The following is a 14,316-nucleotide window of genomic DNA, read 5'->3' as shown; positions in this document are numbered from 1 at the left end:
AAAGCTTCATTATTACTTTAAGTCTCCCTTGTGTTTCTGGAGGCCAAATATTTTGGGGAGAAAGGAACAAGAGATTCATTCTTGTTTTTATAGAGACTGAACTTTCTCCTAGTAGGGTCAGGCTTGTGACGTACAAGATTTTTATCAATAAATTTTTTTACTTCTTAATACCCTCTAAGAAAGATTGTACTGTCCTCCTTTTTGTTCTGAATGCACTCTCAAAACTGTAATGGGCAACCTATAATAAAAATGAAATATTACGGACTTGGTCTCTGAAATGAGGTGAAGGAGAAAAGTTGCTAAGTTCACATAAAAGGCTGTTCAAGTATATGCGATGCTGTGAAAAAGATGCAAAACCACTTGTGTATGAAGGTGACAGAAAGGCACTGCATGTTTGAATATTTAAAGATAATTTACTCACTAGTAGTGAATTTCAAGTAGAAGATCGGATTAACAAACCTGAGACCTTGCTACAGCTGGGCACTGAGTGAGGAAGCCTTTCAAAAACAACAGTAGCAACTCATAGTACGCTCATACATGTTTTGGCTTATTGCCTGTGTATCATTCAGAATTAAGAGTGATCCCATAAAATTCTTGACATATTAAGCCACCACATGCATTTGATAGTCAACTGCAGTATTCCCTCCTATCATCCAAGACTGATTAAATCCTGAGGATTTTAGGCAGCTATATAAATATAAAGCATAATAATGGATAACAATGTTTAGCCCAATAGTTTGGGGTTTCTTTGTGAGCATAGGGGTGCTTGTGCTGCTGTCCTAATACACATTGGTACTACAGGTCTTGCATGGAGGCGTTACAGATCAGCTGTACAGCAGTGTTGGCAGTGCAGAGCACCTGAGCTGAGCTTGCCGTGCTGAATGGCTGTGTGTGTTGGGAAAGATGGCAGCCTCACCAGCAAAACCATGTGGCTTTCACCTCTCCATTAGTGCTGCTGTCACACAGAAGACCAAAACTGGGTCCTCTCCTTCTCTGGGTGTTAGATCCTGAAAGGCAGTGTGTCACGGCCACTGTCTGCTTTCAGGTGCCAGAAGGAGATAAAACCACAAAGACAAAAACTATCAGTAGTCAGCTAAACAAGAGTTGCAGCATTACATGCCGACAGTCTCTGCCCTGTCCTTCATAGAAACAGGCAGCTGAGTGCACAATTCGTGTAGAAGCAGCTTTTCTGTTCACAACACTATAACAACAGAACAAAAAACTCAGCAGTCAGTGTAGGCAATTCCAGGTCAGTTCAACACTTGGTAGTCTTCTATGAACGGTATGCAAGTTAGTCCACAGCAAGCCTCTGAGTAAGTTGTCTCCTGGGTGAGACAATCCCAAGGAACTCCCTCATTTCCATGTTGATATGAACTGAGTGCATTTTGAGCTAATTTGAGCTTCTTTCAAAATAAAAATTGAATTGTTGATGGCAGCGTGGAGCAAGCATGTTTGGAGTGTTATTCAGCTGTCAAAATATGGTATTGCTGATGGGGGTTCTTTTTCCATTCCTTTGCAAAAGGAGGAGCTCCAGTCTGGCATCTTGCTAGTTTTCTCACTGCATTGCTAATGTTGACTCTTTTTTTGGCTTTTTAGCATTTCTGATTTCTTACTCGTCGGGACATTCCAGAGTGTCTGATTCTTTCTTTTTTATTTAAAGGGGAGGGAGATGGAGAAACTGGTAACTTACAGTGTTTCTGAATAAAATATTCTCTCTTGTTGAGATAATTTTGTTGCTGATACATCATTATTTTCTTCATTTAGTGATGATAAGGTAGTAGAAGAACAACCAGAGGAAGACGAGGAGTTAACCGTTGTGGAAGATGAAGATGCTGACGACGATGATGATGATGGTGATGAAATTGAAGAAGAGACAGAGGAAGAGTATGAGGAGGCAACTGAAAGAACGACCAGTATTGCAACCACTACCACCACAACTACAGAGTCTGTGGAAGAGGTTGTCAGAGGTAAATTCATGGGCATTTAACTTGGGGCTGGAAAACTGATCCTGCTGCTTTGCATGTTTGCCCTTTACAACAAAAAAATGTTCCAAACAGCAAAACATCCTAAGTTGTAGCATTGTTATGTTTTGGCTTCTGTAACTTACACATTGAATCCCCTCCGCTTTCCCATTACAAATAGCCTTTGCAGGTGCCTGTCTATGAAGTGTGGTTGTTGCATGTGATGAGGATGGAAGCAGAAAGGTTGATTTTATTTTAAGGTAACATCAAATAAAATTTTGACTGCCATAGGTAGCAAATAGCACAGGAAAAGTCTGTGTGAGGGTTGTCGTGTGCGTGTGTTGCAAAAGGATAGGGAATATCAATTCAAAGCAGGAGGTAGCACTAGCTGGTTTGGTCTCTTCTATTAACAGTAGTGATTAGTCATTTTGTGTGATTTTTGTTAGTTACCTATTTCCAGTATATCTCCATGAGCTAGTAATTCAGTAAAATTAGATTAATTTCGAAATAATTATGCAGAAAAGTGAACCTAACTGATGAGTTGTATTGGGGGGGGGGGGAGTGAAGTAGAAATGCATTGCCCAAAAAAGAAAACATGGAGTGAGAAAGAACTCTTAGTTTCTAAAATTTGTTTTCATTATATTTTGCAGTTATTAACCACATTGCATTTTAAACTTTGAATTTTACCCTAGTCCATGGGCAACATAGGAACATAATGTTTTTAAATGCCACATTTCTCCTAGGATACGTATTTGTATGAATTATCCTTATATTTCTGTTTTAATAAGTACAATTCCATATGGTGTCTCAGTAAGACAGATGCTGGTTTTCCTACAGTGCTTAGCTGCTGGAGATAATGGCAGAAAATAAGATTAGAGGCTACATTTGGAAAAAAAAAGGAGTTGGGACAGGCAGGAGGCAGAGCAAAAATGGGAGCGAATGGGGCAGCCGTGAAACAAGGCAGAAAACATCTTGCCTGGCTTCCTTCCTCCCCCCTTGCTTTCCCACCCCGTGCCTCTGGGGATGCTTGGGACTGAAGTGCCAGCGGAGTACCCCATTTTGCATGTGGCAGCGTCCTTTTCTCTTGAACCATGGTGCCAGTGTCTGGCAGAGCAGGTACGGAGCAGAGGGCTGCTGGCTGTGATTCATAATGTGTGCTGGGGGCAGAAGGGTCCCCAGGGGATACTTTGGAAAAAAACAGTTACTCCAGTCTACGTGTAGATAAGCTCGCTAGTCAAAAGCACTAAGGCTTTGCTAAAATTACTTGCAAATGTTTCTTTCTAAGGCTGGCAACAGAGTCTTGTGTGTTTCTGTCTTATATAATTGCGTTGAGTGTTTTGCTCAGTTATAGAGAGTCATTTCAGTGAGGAGGGGCAGGAGGAGATTATGCTTAAATCTTTAAACCAATTAAATATATTTCCATATTTGAGCTTTTACCACCTGGGGATAAAACGCCCTTGCTGGTAAATGAATATTGAGAGAGAGGAAAAAAAAAAAAGAACACTTGACTTTAATGGGATTTTGGATGAGTGGAAATGAGGACAAATTAGGTGGAGCATGTTTCTTTACTGAGGTTGACATTTCAAAGAGGTTAAGATGTTTAGCCGTCAGGAAAATAGTGTGTAATAATCCAAATGTAAAATACAAAAGAGATGAGGCAAAGTATTGAAGCCACCTTTTAAAAATCCTTTAGAAATGTATACACTTGCTAGCTGACAATGAAATGCTATTGTCCTGTTTATCTCAAGTCTAAAATGTCCTACCTTGGGTGACTATGAGTAAAATGTGTTGCTGCAAGTGAGGTGAGGGCAATCTGTTACCAATACAAGTTTCCAGTGCAGTTCTGCCACAGCCCTTTGGGCTTTCTGACCTCCAGCCGTCCTGGGGTTTGGAGGGTGTCGAGACTGTCCCTGAGTGTGTTTAACTGCTATCTGACAAAGCTGCATTATGCAAAATGCTTGCCCATTTGTGAATGTACGTGTGTCCAAATAACTTAAAGCCTTGGCCCTTGCTATACTTCCCTTGCTGCACTTGAGAGAAAGCTTCCTACAGGGCCCTGTCCTCCTGATGGAGCCACCAGATCCAGCATAGGAGCCTCTGTGGTGAGCATCAGCTGTTGTCTTGCTGTTGCAAACAGAAAAGTTTGTCACTGTCAGTGCAAATGAAAGAGGCAGAGGTGCCTTGTAGACAATGTATGTATTAAGAAGTGGTCTATCCCATGGAGACACCTTGAAAGCCTTTCCAGATGGGGTTATGTGTTGGAGCTTCATTCTCGTGGACGTGAGCTCTGCTCAGGCTACTTTTCCCAAGCATTACTAAGTGCAGTTCAAATACTGTATCCTAGGATGCTCTTCACAGACACTTTACAGCCAGTTTTATGTATGCTTTATGAAGCTGTAACTAATATTATGTCATTAGCATTAAAGAGCACAGAGAGTGGGTTTGTCCAATTTGAGAGGAGTTGCTTTTCATATGTGAAGCCAACAGAGCAACTGTTCTAAAACTGTAAATTAGGATCTAATTGTGGGCTGGTACTGAGCCCTTTCTCCCCCAAATCAACAGAATGATTGCTGTCAACCATAAATAATTGGAAAGTATAAATGTAATGTTATACTTTAAAGACACTTGAGCTACTGTAGAATCAATTCGTCAGGCAATTTTATTTCTATGCATATTTTAATGAATCGTGATCAACATAGCAATAGCACAACTACTTGCAAACTTACTTCAAGCGAAAAGGAAATTAGTCTTTCCTAGAGAATGGGAGAGGCCAGAAGGACAGTCTTTTCATTCAGTTTCTGCAGCAATCACATTTTTATAAGCTAGTGGTTATTCAGAAATGTGAATCAGTTTTTCCCAGCACAGGACTTTCCAGTATTTACTTTCCTGCCTTTTATGAAGGACCATCTCTACTCTCAGTTCATATGGAGTGGGGCAGCAAACCCAGTTTAAACTTGAGATATGTACTTATTGGAGTTCAGATGTTAAAACCAGCCGATTGTGGGTCTGACGTTGCAGGGATGCAAAGATTGAAACTAGTGTCAGGTCAACATTTTTCACCTTTGGTCTCTGGGAGATGTTATCACTGAATTTGTAGTGATGAAAGTGTGGCTCATTCATGAAGCCCTGCAGGAAGATTGTGGCTTGTGACTTTTGGCTCTGTATGGAGCACGGGAGGTGATTCTCTGCTGGCCAGGATTTAAGCAAGGGAGCGGTTTGATTTCTGCTGTCATTGTCGCAGCATCTGGGGTGTTGCAGAGCTGCTCCCAAGGCAGCCAGGCTCCAGGTGATTCTTCCAGCGCGTGACCAAAGCAAGCAGAATTGCTGCTCCCCCGTCACATACAGTTGTTTTGTGATTTTGTTTCTGCTCTCCTTCAGCACAGTAGGTGACAAGAAAGATCAGTCTCTCTCGGCGTACAACAAAGAATAAGCAATTTCAGCTTAGTGCTTCCCGTCAACATAGCAGTCAATCAGGTCTCATTTGAAGGAGAGCAGCGGGGTCAGCGCAGCAGCCCGGCAGAAAACACTTGGCAGCTTCTTCGCGTCCCTATAAGCAGATGCAGGGGATTCAGCAGCATAAGCTTGACCTGCCTCGTCTAGCATATAATGTTGCCCTTTAGCAATTCGTTTTGCTTTCTCTAATTCAGCTGGATTTCTTTAAACAGTTAGGAAAGAATTTAAGCACTGCTGCTTGACGTGACATTTTAACTGTGTTTACAATCTAGAGTTGCAAGCGAGAAGACCGTACGCTGGTTTCCTAGCAAGAGAAAAGTAGCCTGATGTTTGTATGGTACCTCAGCTTTATTGATCTAGCATGGGGTTTTTTGCTGAAGGTTTTTATGTCTAAAAGACTTTAAATCCATTCAGTGACAGCTACCATCTATTCCAAGGCAAGCAAGCTTAACCCTGATCACTAGACCTATCAGCTGTAAATTTTGACGTTATATTAGTGGCAAATGCTAGATTAATTGGGCTATTTTTTACCCTCCATATCTTTGCCTCACTTTCTTCTTTGAAAGGTTATTATCTTTTTAAATAGTAGTTCCTTCTTGTTCTTCTTTTGCTTCAAGACTTCAGTATGCTGTAGTGGGCAAGTGATAATGTGGGGTTGTATTCCATATTAACAAAACATCAACAGGTTGCTGTATGAATAGTAGGCAGACATTATGCTTACTGGATTTTTGTAAGGAGATCTTCATTAAGAATGATAATCTACTCTAACCCATGAACAAGAGCTGATAAAATTAACCTAATGATTTGCATTAAAATAACTGATAGCTTTTAATTAGACATTATAATTTAAAGCACAGCTATTCCACCGTTATCTAATACCTTAAGATATGTTGCAATTGGAAGAAATCTTTTTTATTATCTAGTAATCTTCTTGATGAAAAAGCAATATATTATTACTATTTTGGGTCAAGGGCAAAAGTGCTGAAATACTAAACACAGCAATAGCGTTGATTTACGTAGGGTTGGAGGGTTGACAGTCGTTTCATTTGAAATACATTCTGCTGAAGAAAACCCCCAAGAATCTGCTTCCCTAGAGAAAATGCCATTTTATTATGTTGAAGAAACTGAGTATTTTGTTTTGCTGTGTAAAAAGATTGGAATGCACTTTTGGGCTAATCCTCATATTCACTGTCTTGCCGTGTTAGCATAATCATGATGTTATGTGGAAATGATACCTTTTCTAAAATGCACATAAATTAATGCAATTTTACTGACCTACGAATAAAATCAAGCTGGGCTTTTTGTTTGGGTCCTGGCTATCAGTAGTAACTATATGGCACCTTGGTTCAAAATGTGGTTGTGCACAAGTGAATAGAAAACGTATTTTCACGTACTTGTTCTACTTTAGAAGTGTAAGACTTTGTATTCTAGCCAAGTATACAATTAAATTTTTTTCCTATTCCGAATATCCCCCTCAGTAGCTTAAGAATAAACATTAGAGAGAGAAATTCAATCTTAATTGCACAGGATGGAAATTACTATTTTAGGGTATTTAATAGTTTTAGAAGAGCTGTTCTTCAGCATTGTGTTTAGAAGTCATAATTTTGCTTTTTTCTTTTAACTTTCTCTGTATAAAGTATTTCAGCAATTGTGTAGATTGTGCACCAACTTTATTCCTAGAGTATGTGCCAGCTTCACAGCTGTCCTCTCCTAATTCCAAAAAGCTCTTCTGAAATCAGCTTTTGTCTTTGAATACTCAAACTAAAATTTGGCTGCGTCTTCTAACCATATATTCAGAATGAGAAAGCTTTGTTTCAGTGAAATTTTCTTTAAATATTCCCTTTTGATTAATTCATTGAGCAAAATAGTATTGTGCCTTTTTGGAACAGGAGCGGTATAACTAAAAGAAAAACAGAGTGCGTTTACTCCTGTCTAATTTTTCTCAGTTAGTTAAAAAATGGAGACTGATATAGATAGATATGTATTTATATCCTCAAACTATAGCTCTCAGTTCCTGAAGGCACAGAAGCCAAAATCACTCCAGTTGTAATATTATATATACTAGCACATGATAAAGTGGAGCATATACCTAATGATATACGTTTGAGCAGTATATTCCTTTGGCCTCCTGTGCATTAGTCGATTACTCTGTTCTTTAGTGAAATATGAATGGTAAAATACAAGATTGTGATCCTGTATACTTATGCAGCTAAGTGTTTTGGGTCCTTGCTTAAGACTTGTTCAGGTCCTACGTGATAATGATACACAGTTTGAACTGACAGCAACATAGACAAAGCAAACACATACCAGTGCTAGTGAGCTGGTCTATACCACCGGTATTTGTATGTACTTGACAACAACAACTTCGAACTTGAAGGGCTGGTAGTATAGAGAGTGTCATCGATACAATATATTTTCAACTACCAAGGCTACATTAAAGAACTTGTAATATTTATAAGCCAGCGTGATGGTATCTTTGTACTGTAGTATTAAGGTAAGGATGTTTTTCAGAGGTGTAAACTAGACACAGGACCCCAACGTCCCAGAGAGGTCAGAGTTGGCATTCTAATTCCTCCTGTTTGTCCTTTTTTTTCTTAGCTTTCTTCAAACTTAATTTCTGGTTTAAGGTTTGTGACTGACTGTACCAGCATTTAAATTAGCTTGGTTCTCATGATCATGTACGTAAGTTCAAATCCTGAAGAAAATACTGAGTAACCTTGATGTTAACATCAATAAAAGTATGTAAATGTAGCTTTAACTTCCCCCCACCCCCCATTAGAAGTTTAAATTTTATCTCAGATTCCTCAGTTGAAAATGTTGGTGTTCACAGAGTAAGTGTTAGTCTCAAGTGGAAAAAAAAAGCATGGAGTTGAGATTTTTGAAATAAAGCAATTATAATTTCACTTTGATTTAAAATCAGTTTTCTTCAAGGAACAGGAAAAAAAAAACAATTTATATGGTAATGAAAAATTTTAAAATGCCATTCAGAACCATACTTTATATCTCCCTCTGTAAAAACTGATCATCAAAAGTATCCAAAATGTTTGCATATAAATTCTAATTAGCTCTACTTACAGCATTTTTGTAAATGAGTGTTTATAGAAGTATTTTGTATAAAGCCACTATAAATCAATGCCCACATACTTGAAGGCTGTGTATTTCCTAGGGTGCTGAAGTCTGTGCTTTTCAAAGGAAAAATAACATAGTCAGTGCCGATGTTCAGTGTAACTGATTAGTTTTCGGTGTATCAATTTATTAATTTAAAAGCAAATCAAAAAGCTTTGCCAGGGCACTGTCCTCCAGGGAATGATCTACCTGCTTGGTTAGAAACAACTCTTTTTGCAATGAGAGGCTGGAATATGTAGAAGCAGCTTGGAATGAGGAAAGTTGAATTATACTTTCCTGATTATCTCAAAAATAAATTGCCATATCTAAGGTTTCGGAAAAGGAGGGTATTGGCAACTGTAATCTTTGGCTTAGAGGTCAGAGACGGTAGAGACATTTTGCTATGGAAGAAGGATGGTTTGAAAACTGTAAGCGTCTGAAAACAGAATTTAGACTGCTTATGAACCTCAGTTGTGGCAAGGGCTTATCATCTTCAATTTTATCCAGTTTCATGGAGCCCAAGGCAAAAATACATCCTTGGAGGAGGGAGAGTGAGCAAGTTCCCTAAACAAAGCAAAGCTCACTGTTAATGCTGTACTGGTTACAAATTATTTGTGGTAGCAAGTAAAATAGAATTACACAGTGGCAAAAAGTAACTCATCTTTTAATCAGTTTTCAGCAACAAGATTAATAAGAAAGACAGCTTTTAATTTTTTGATGAATCATTTAGCAGCGTATGCTCCCTGCCTACTGCTAATATCTGTGAAAATAACGTAGCTCATCCATCATAGGCATTAATTGCTACACTTGGTAGCAGTGGAAGGGGAAATGGTATTTGGATTAATAGCCCAGGGAAACCTGTTGAATTTCTCATCTCTGCGCTCCATCCCCCATCTTCTCAGATGAAGTGGTACAGCTGAGGATGAAATGTGGTGGCTTTTTTCTGTAAGGACAAGTGGTGGGAAAATGGAGAGGCATGGGAGGAGCAATTGGCCCACGAACAGGGGCAATGGGGACCATTTTCCAGGCATTGAAGTTGGTTTGAAAATGCAGGGGTGAAGGGACGCTACTCTGAGCCCTCCACAGAGAACAGGCAGTGGTGGACAGTGGTGTGGTACCCTGGGAGAGGGATGACAGCAGCAAGAAGTTTCCTAGACTGGACCAGCAACATGCTTCCCTCAAAGACAGCAGTCATGAAACAGTGACCCAGAGCATTTTTTCCTTCTTGCTAGATGTTTATTTAGGTCATAAGCTGTTTGACCATTTCTCTCTGCGATGAAATAATTACCATTTAGGTCTTAGCAGTAGCAGTACGGTTGGGCGTGCGGAGTAGGGGGAAGGATGTCTCCCCACTGCCCTGCACTGTCACCGCCAGCCTGGTGGGAGATGACAAGTCAGGCAAGAGGCAGGTCCCTGGCCGCAACCCTAGGCTGCAGTGCTTCAGGCTCGCTCATTTTAATATGTTACCCTGTGGTTTCCTGAACGCTTGTTCAAGTGCATTTTCATGTGTATAAACGACCTTAGTGTCCAAAGAGCTAATTCCTTGTTGTCACTGGCATCGGTTATTTGATGGGTAATTACTTTTGCTTTTGCATATGCAAAAAAAATCTCTGCTGCTGTTTCTGTGAGAGAGGTGCCTATAGAAAATTTCAGGTTAAATCTGTGAACCGTTCCCATCCTGATAACACAGTGCAAAATTAAATAAATCAGACTTTATAGCAGAACTAGGATTTTGAGGGTAACCAAGAAGGCGCTTACTGTGTGGGTGGAGGTCAGCCCGTAGTCAACAATAACTAGGAAAGACTGAGTTGTTGAGACCTTTGTGTTTTTTGAAATGACATATCCTGTCAGCAAAAATTCTCTTGATTATACCTGTCTCTCTAATGTCAGAGTCACTATTCATTTTTAATTGACATGTGGCAGCTCTTCCAAGGCTGTGCAAAGTTAGCTTTGTGTGAAGATTAGACTGTATAATTGGATGGCAGAGCTGGATTTGATTTTAAAATAAACCAGAAGAAGCACTTGTATACTAAATGTGGTCTATAATTAATCATATGGTAGTATATAATTAATTGTAATTAATGTGTTGTACAATTAAATATACTTAATTTGTTTTTTGGGTTTTTTTTTTTTTTTCAAGTAAAAAAAAAACGGTGTTCCTTCACACCCTTCTGTTCTTCTCCCCCTAATTGCTTGGTACAGAATTGCAACATTTGCAGCCCATACTTGATGGTTGCATGCACTTGGATCTGTTTCTTTTAGACCAAATGTATGTTCCCTAAAATTGATTCTTGATGTTATTTCTAGTTCTGATGTGTGAATATGTTAAGCACATGTAAAATTAGACCTATGTTATATATTTAAGGAAATGTAGGTATACACCGACTGCCAATGGCAATTGGACAGAAAATTGGTTTATAAATAGCAGTGCTCCTGGGTGGGGGGTGAAACGATGGATGAGGACAGAGTCGTCTGAAAGATGGAATTATTTGTAGCCAACACCTTCATGGTGTTGAGTGGCGGGGAGCATTTTCAGTGCTGATGCACTGATATTCATACCTTTAAACCCTTAGGGATCTGCCTTCCACAAAATTCAAATATATGCAGAGAATTCAGAAGCCTCTAGTTGAACATACCGGTTTGTCTGCCGCTGCAGTGCGTGGGATGAAAGCAAATGAGGGGCGTATTGGTGTTTAACGTTGTGTAGGTTTGAAACGACGTACGGAGCACGTTGAAAGATGAAACTGTTTTTGTCTGTTTGGAACATTATTGGTAAAGGGCTATACGTTTACGTGTGTAATTGGCTGAATTCCAAATTGCAGGCAGAATTTGCTTTGTCTTCCTTTAATTCGTGTGGTTTGGTTCTTCCCGCAGGTTTTCATGGGTTGCAGGATGTAGGCAGAGGCTGTGGCAGCTCACAATGAACACAAACCATTTTAATTTTTTTCCTGTATATATTCACTGGGGATGAGATTTCCTCCCATGGATGGCTTAAAGCTATGGCAGTAATTTTATATATGTAAGCCCTCAAACTGTGAATTAAAAACCCTGTGCTGTGTGGCTTGCAAGAGGGAGTTTCTGTGACAGTGACTATATATAAATAGGCATCTGAAGAGAATTTGTTTTCCCCTGTAACTCATAAATATTTTGGGTTTGGTTTTTCTTTTGTATAAGCTAGGAAACCTTCTCAATTTAGGCAGGGAGGGGGTATATAGCTGAAAAACAACAAGAAAAAATGTGACTCCTGCTTTCAGGTGTTCCTCTTCCAGACAGGTACTAAGTGGGCTGCTTGGGCAGGAATCTGCCGGGGGGCATTGGCAGACCCTGCGGACAGCCGAATGGTTGTACCCCTCTGGCTTGGAAGCAGATGAAACTTCATGCTTGTACCATTGCCACCATGCTGGAGCTTGTTTCAGGGCAACACCCCTTAGTGCGTGTGGATAAAGTAGCTAAAAACATAAAAGTGTAGGCAGGCCAAGGAGACTTAGTGACACAAATCTGAGTCAGTTCAAAATTTACCGTCATTGTCTCCGGGGTGGTTCTCCAGGGAAGGGTTTCCTGTTCCCCAAAGTATCTCCTTAGTGCATCTCCTTCCTCGCTCATGTGCGCGGACATCGAGAGGCACCTAATTAAGAAACCGAGACAGTACCATTTACATGCTAAATGTGGTTCCTCCGGGCCTCCTGTGACTAGAGGTGTGCTCTGAGCAAGCCGAGACTGGCCCCTGCCGCGCGATGATCTCCCGCTGGTACTTTGACGTGGCCGAAGGAAAGTGCGCGCCCTTCTTTTACGGCGGCTGCGGTGGGAACCGGAACAACTTTGACTCGGAGGAGTACTGCATGGCGGTCTGTGGCAGCGTCAGTAAGTGCCCCTCCACGCCTCCCGCCTCTTGGGAGCGGGCCTGGGCTCACACTAACCCCCGGCCGCGGTCTGTCCAGCTCCTCCGCTCACTGCTAGGACCTCTCTCTAACCCAGCATGGTAGTGGGTGACTTCTTGGTGCTGTAGACGGGGGTCCGCAAGTAGGTAGCTAAAAGCCTAACGCTTCTTAGATGAGGCCTTCGCACTCACCTTCTCTTAATTTTCTGTCAAACCGTACTGACATTTTGTGTGTCTCTGTGTATGTATGTTTTGTGACGAAACCACAAACTTCAGGGAAGCGTCAGGTAAGTTTAAAAATAGCTCATAGTTTGTACAATGTATTTTCATGTATTATTTCTGACCTTTTTTAATCAAAGCAATATAAGCCCCTTATAATACCAGAATATTTATTTCCAACCTCAGAACAACTGATTCTTTTTGTTTGTTTGTTTTTAGTTTGATTGAATACTTTGTGTGTGTTTGCAATGAGAAGGGGAGAAATGGCTTTTGATTTTTAGGTTTCCCTTAGGGCCACAACGCACATGGATGTGAATCACCTCCTACTTACTTTCTTTAACACGGCATTTATTTTAATGATCATTTTCCATGAAGAAAGAGCATTCTCACTGTAATTTAGGCTTGAGAAGGATGGCTTTCTCCGTCACAGGGTATTGAATCAGATGCTGGATTTATCAGCTGTGTTATAGTTCAGGAGCCGCTGCTATGCTCCCCTCCCAACTGCCTTGCCTGCATGTACGCTCAGGAGAGTATTGGCTTCCATTTACATCTGAAACATCAAAGAGTGAGTATGTGTCTCACTGTCCTGCCTGCTTACAGAGCATGAAGCAGGATGTTAGGGCTGCTTTTAGTAAAATATTTCCCAAACTGCATCTTGGAATATTTGCAATATGTAGAAAGCGTAAAAATGCACACAAACGTGGACATCAAGGTGTGCTATGTGTGTCATGGAGCAGAGGAGCTGACCTGTATTTTATTGGAGAGGGAGTAAAAGCAGTCATGGAAGCAGGACTGCTGCTCAGGTGCTACAGCTGCATTTCATCTCAGCATCTTTTAGAGCTGTTCGTTGTAAAATTCCATGGAGGGACGTCGAAAAAGTCTACCAAAAGGCAAGTAAGGAAGATACATCATGGACAGTGATCAGCTTCTGTAACAAGTCAGAAGATGTAGTGAAGAGAGAGAAGACCTATGCAGTAGGTTGGAGTGAGGTCTATAATATATTTGCTAAAAGAATGATGTTTTGAGCTGTTGAGTCCCTGTGTTAGGTTAAGACGTTTCCAGACATGCAAAACATGGTTTGTCTCTGGTTACATGCCCTATGACAGGCAAGAAAAACTGGGACTTTGTGACAAGTTAAATTAGGACAGTAGTATTAAAAAAAAAAAAAAAAAACCAAAAAGAGAGTTTTAAAGAAGAAATATTTATGCGATGAAAAATGCAGGGTATGTGATCTTGACGAGCAGTTGATATTCTAGACATGGAAGGAGGAAAGAAAAGTAAACTGAAGATAGGTGGCTCATGCAGCTTAGAGGCCTAGAAAAAACACTGCAGTGAGAGGGATGTTGAACAGTAAGCCTAGAAAAGCCACTTCAGCTCATGTACATTTAGTTTCGGGTAGCCAAGATGAGGCTGTGTTTAGTCTTTACTGTTATGGCCAACAGAGAATTTATAAAGGACCATGACCTTTCTCAGTCACATGTGTGTATCGCGTGTAAATGGTGATTGGATCCCAGTCAAGATGGTGGCCATCAAAACTGACGATGGAAAATAGCTGAGAAACTGAACCTTTTGCTACTTTGCATCTGGAAGTAGTCTCAGTTAGCAAGGGAAGAATGGCAGGACTGAGCATGTTTTACTGCACAGAGCTTTGGACAATTCAGGTGTTTGCCTTGGTCTATATGAGGCAGATGAAAGTCACCT

At 40.5% G+C, this 14,316-nt stretch overlaps 1 protein-coding gene across 4 annotated transcripts in view; it reads left to right on the top strand.

Moving 5' to 3' along the window:
* The window catches only part of APP (amyloid beta precursor protein), a 226,668-nt gene that overhangs the window by 128,204 nt on the left and 84,148 nt on the right, over positions 1-14,316 (top strand). For 2 of the 4 annotated variants that reach the window (XM_064470139.1, XM_064470131.1), the window contains exons 6-7: positions 1,765-1,967; positions 12,213-12,380. In XM_064470139.1, the coding sequence (XP_064326209.1) occupies positions 1,765-1,967; positions 12,213-12,380 (371 nt within the window). The remainder of the gene's footprint in view (positions 1-1,764; positions 1,968-12,212; positions 12,381-14,316) is intronic. The other 2 variants (XM_064470153.1, XM_064470144.1) reach the window with 1 other exon arrangement.

This window comes from Phalacrocorax carbo, chromosome 1 (genome assembly GCF_963921805.1).
Source record: "Phalacrocorax carbo chromosome 1, bPhaCar2.1, whole genome shotgun sequence".
Taxonomy (NCBI): Eukaryota; Metazoa; Chordata; class Aves; order Suliformes; family Phalacrocoracidae; genus Phalacrocorax; species Phalacrocorax carbo.
The sequence above is the reverse complement of the archived record's forward strand: the minus strand, read 5'-3'. Positions and strand labels throughout refer to the sequence as shown.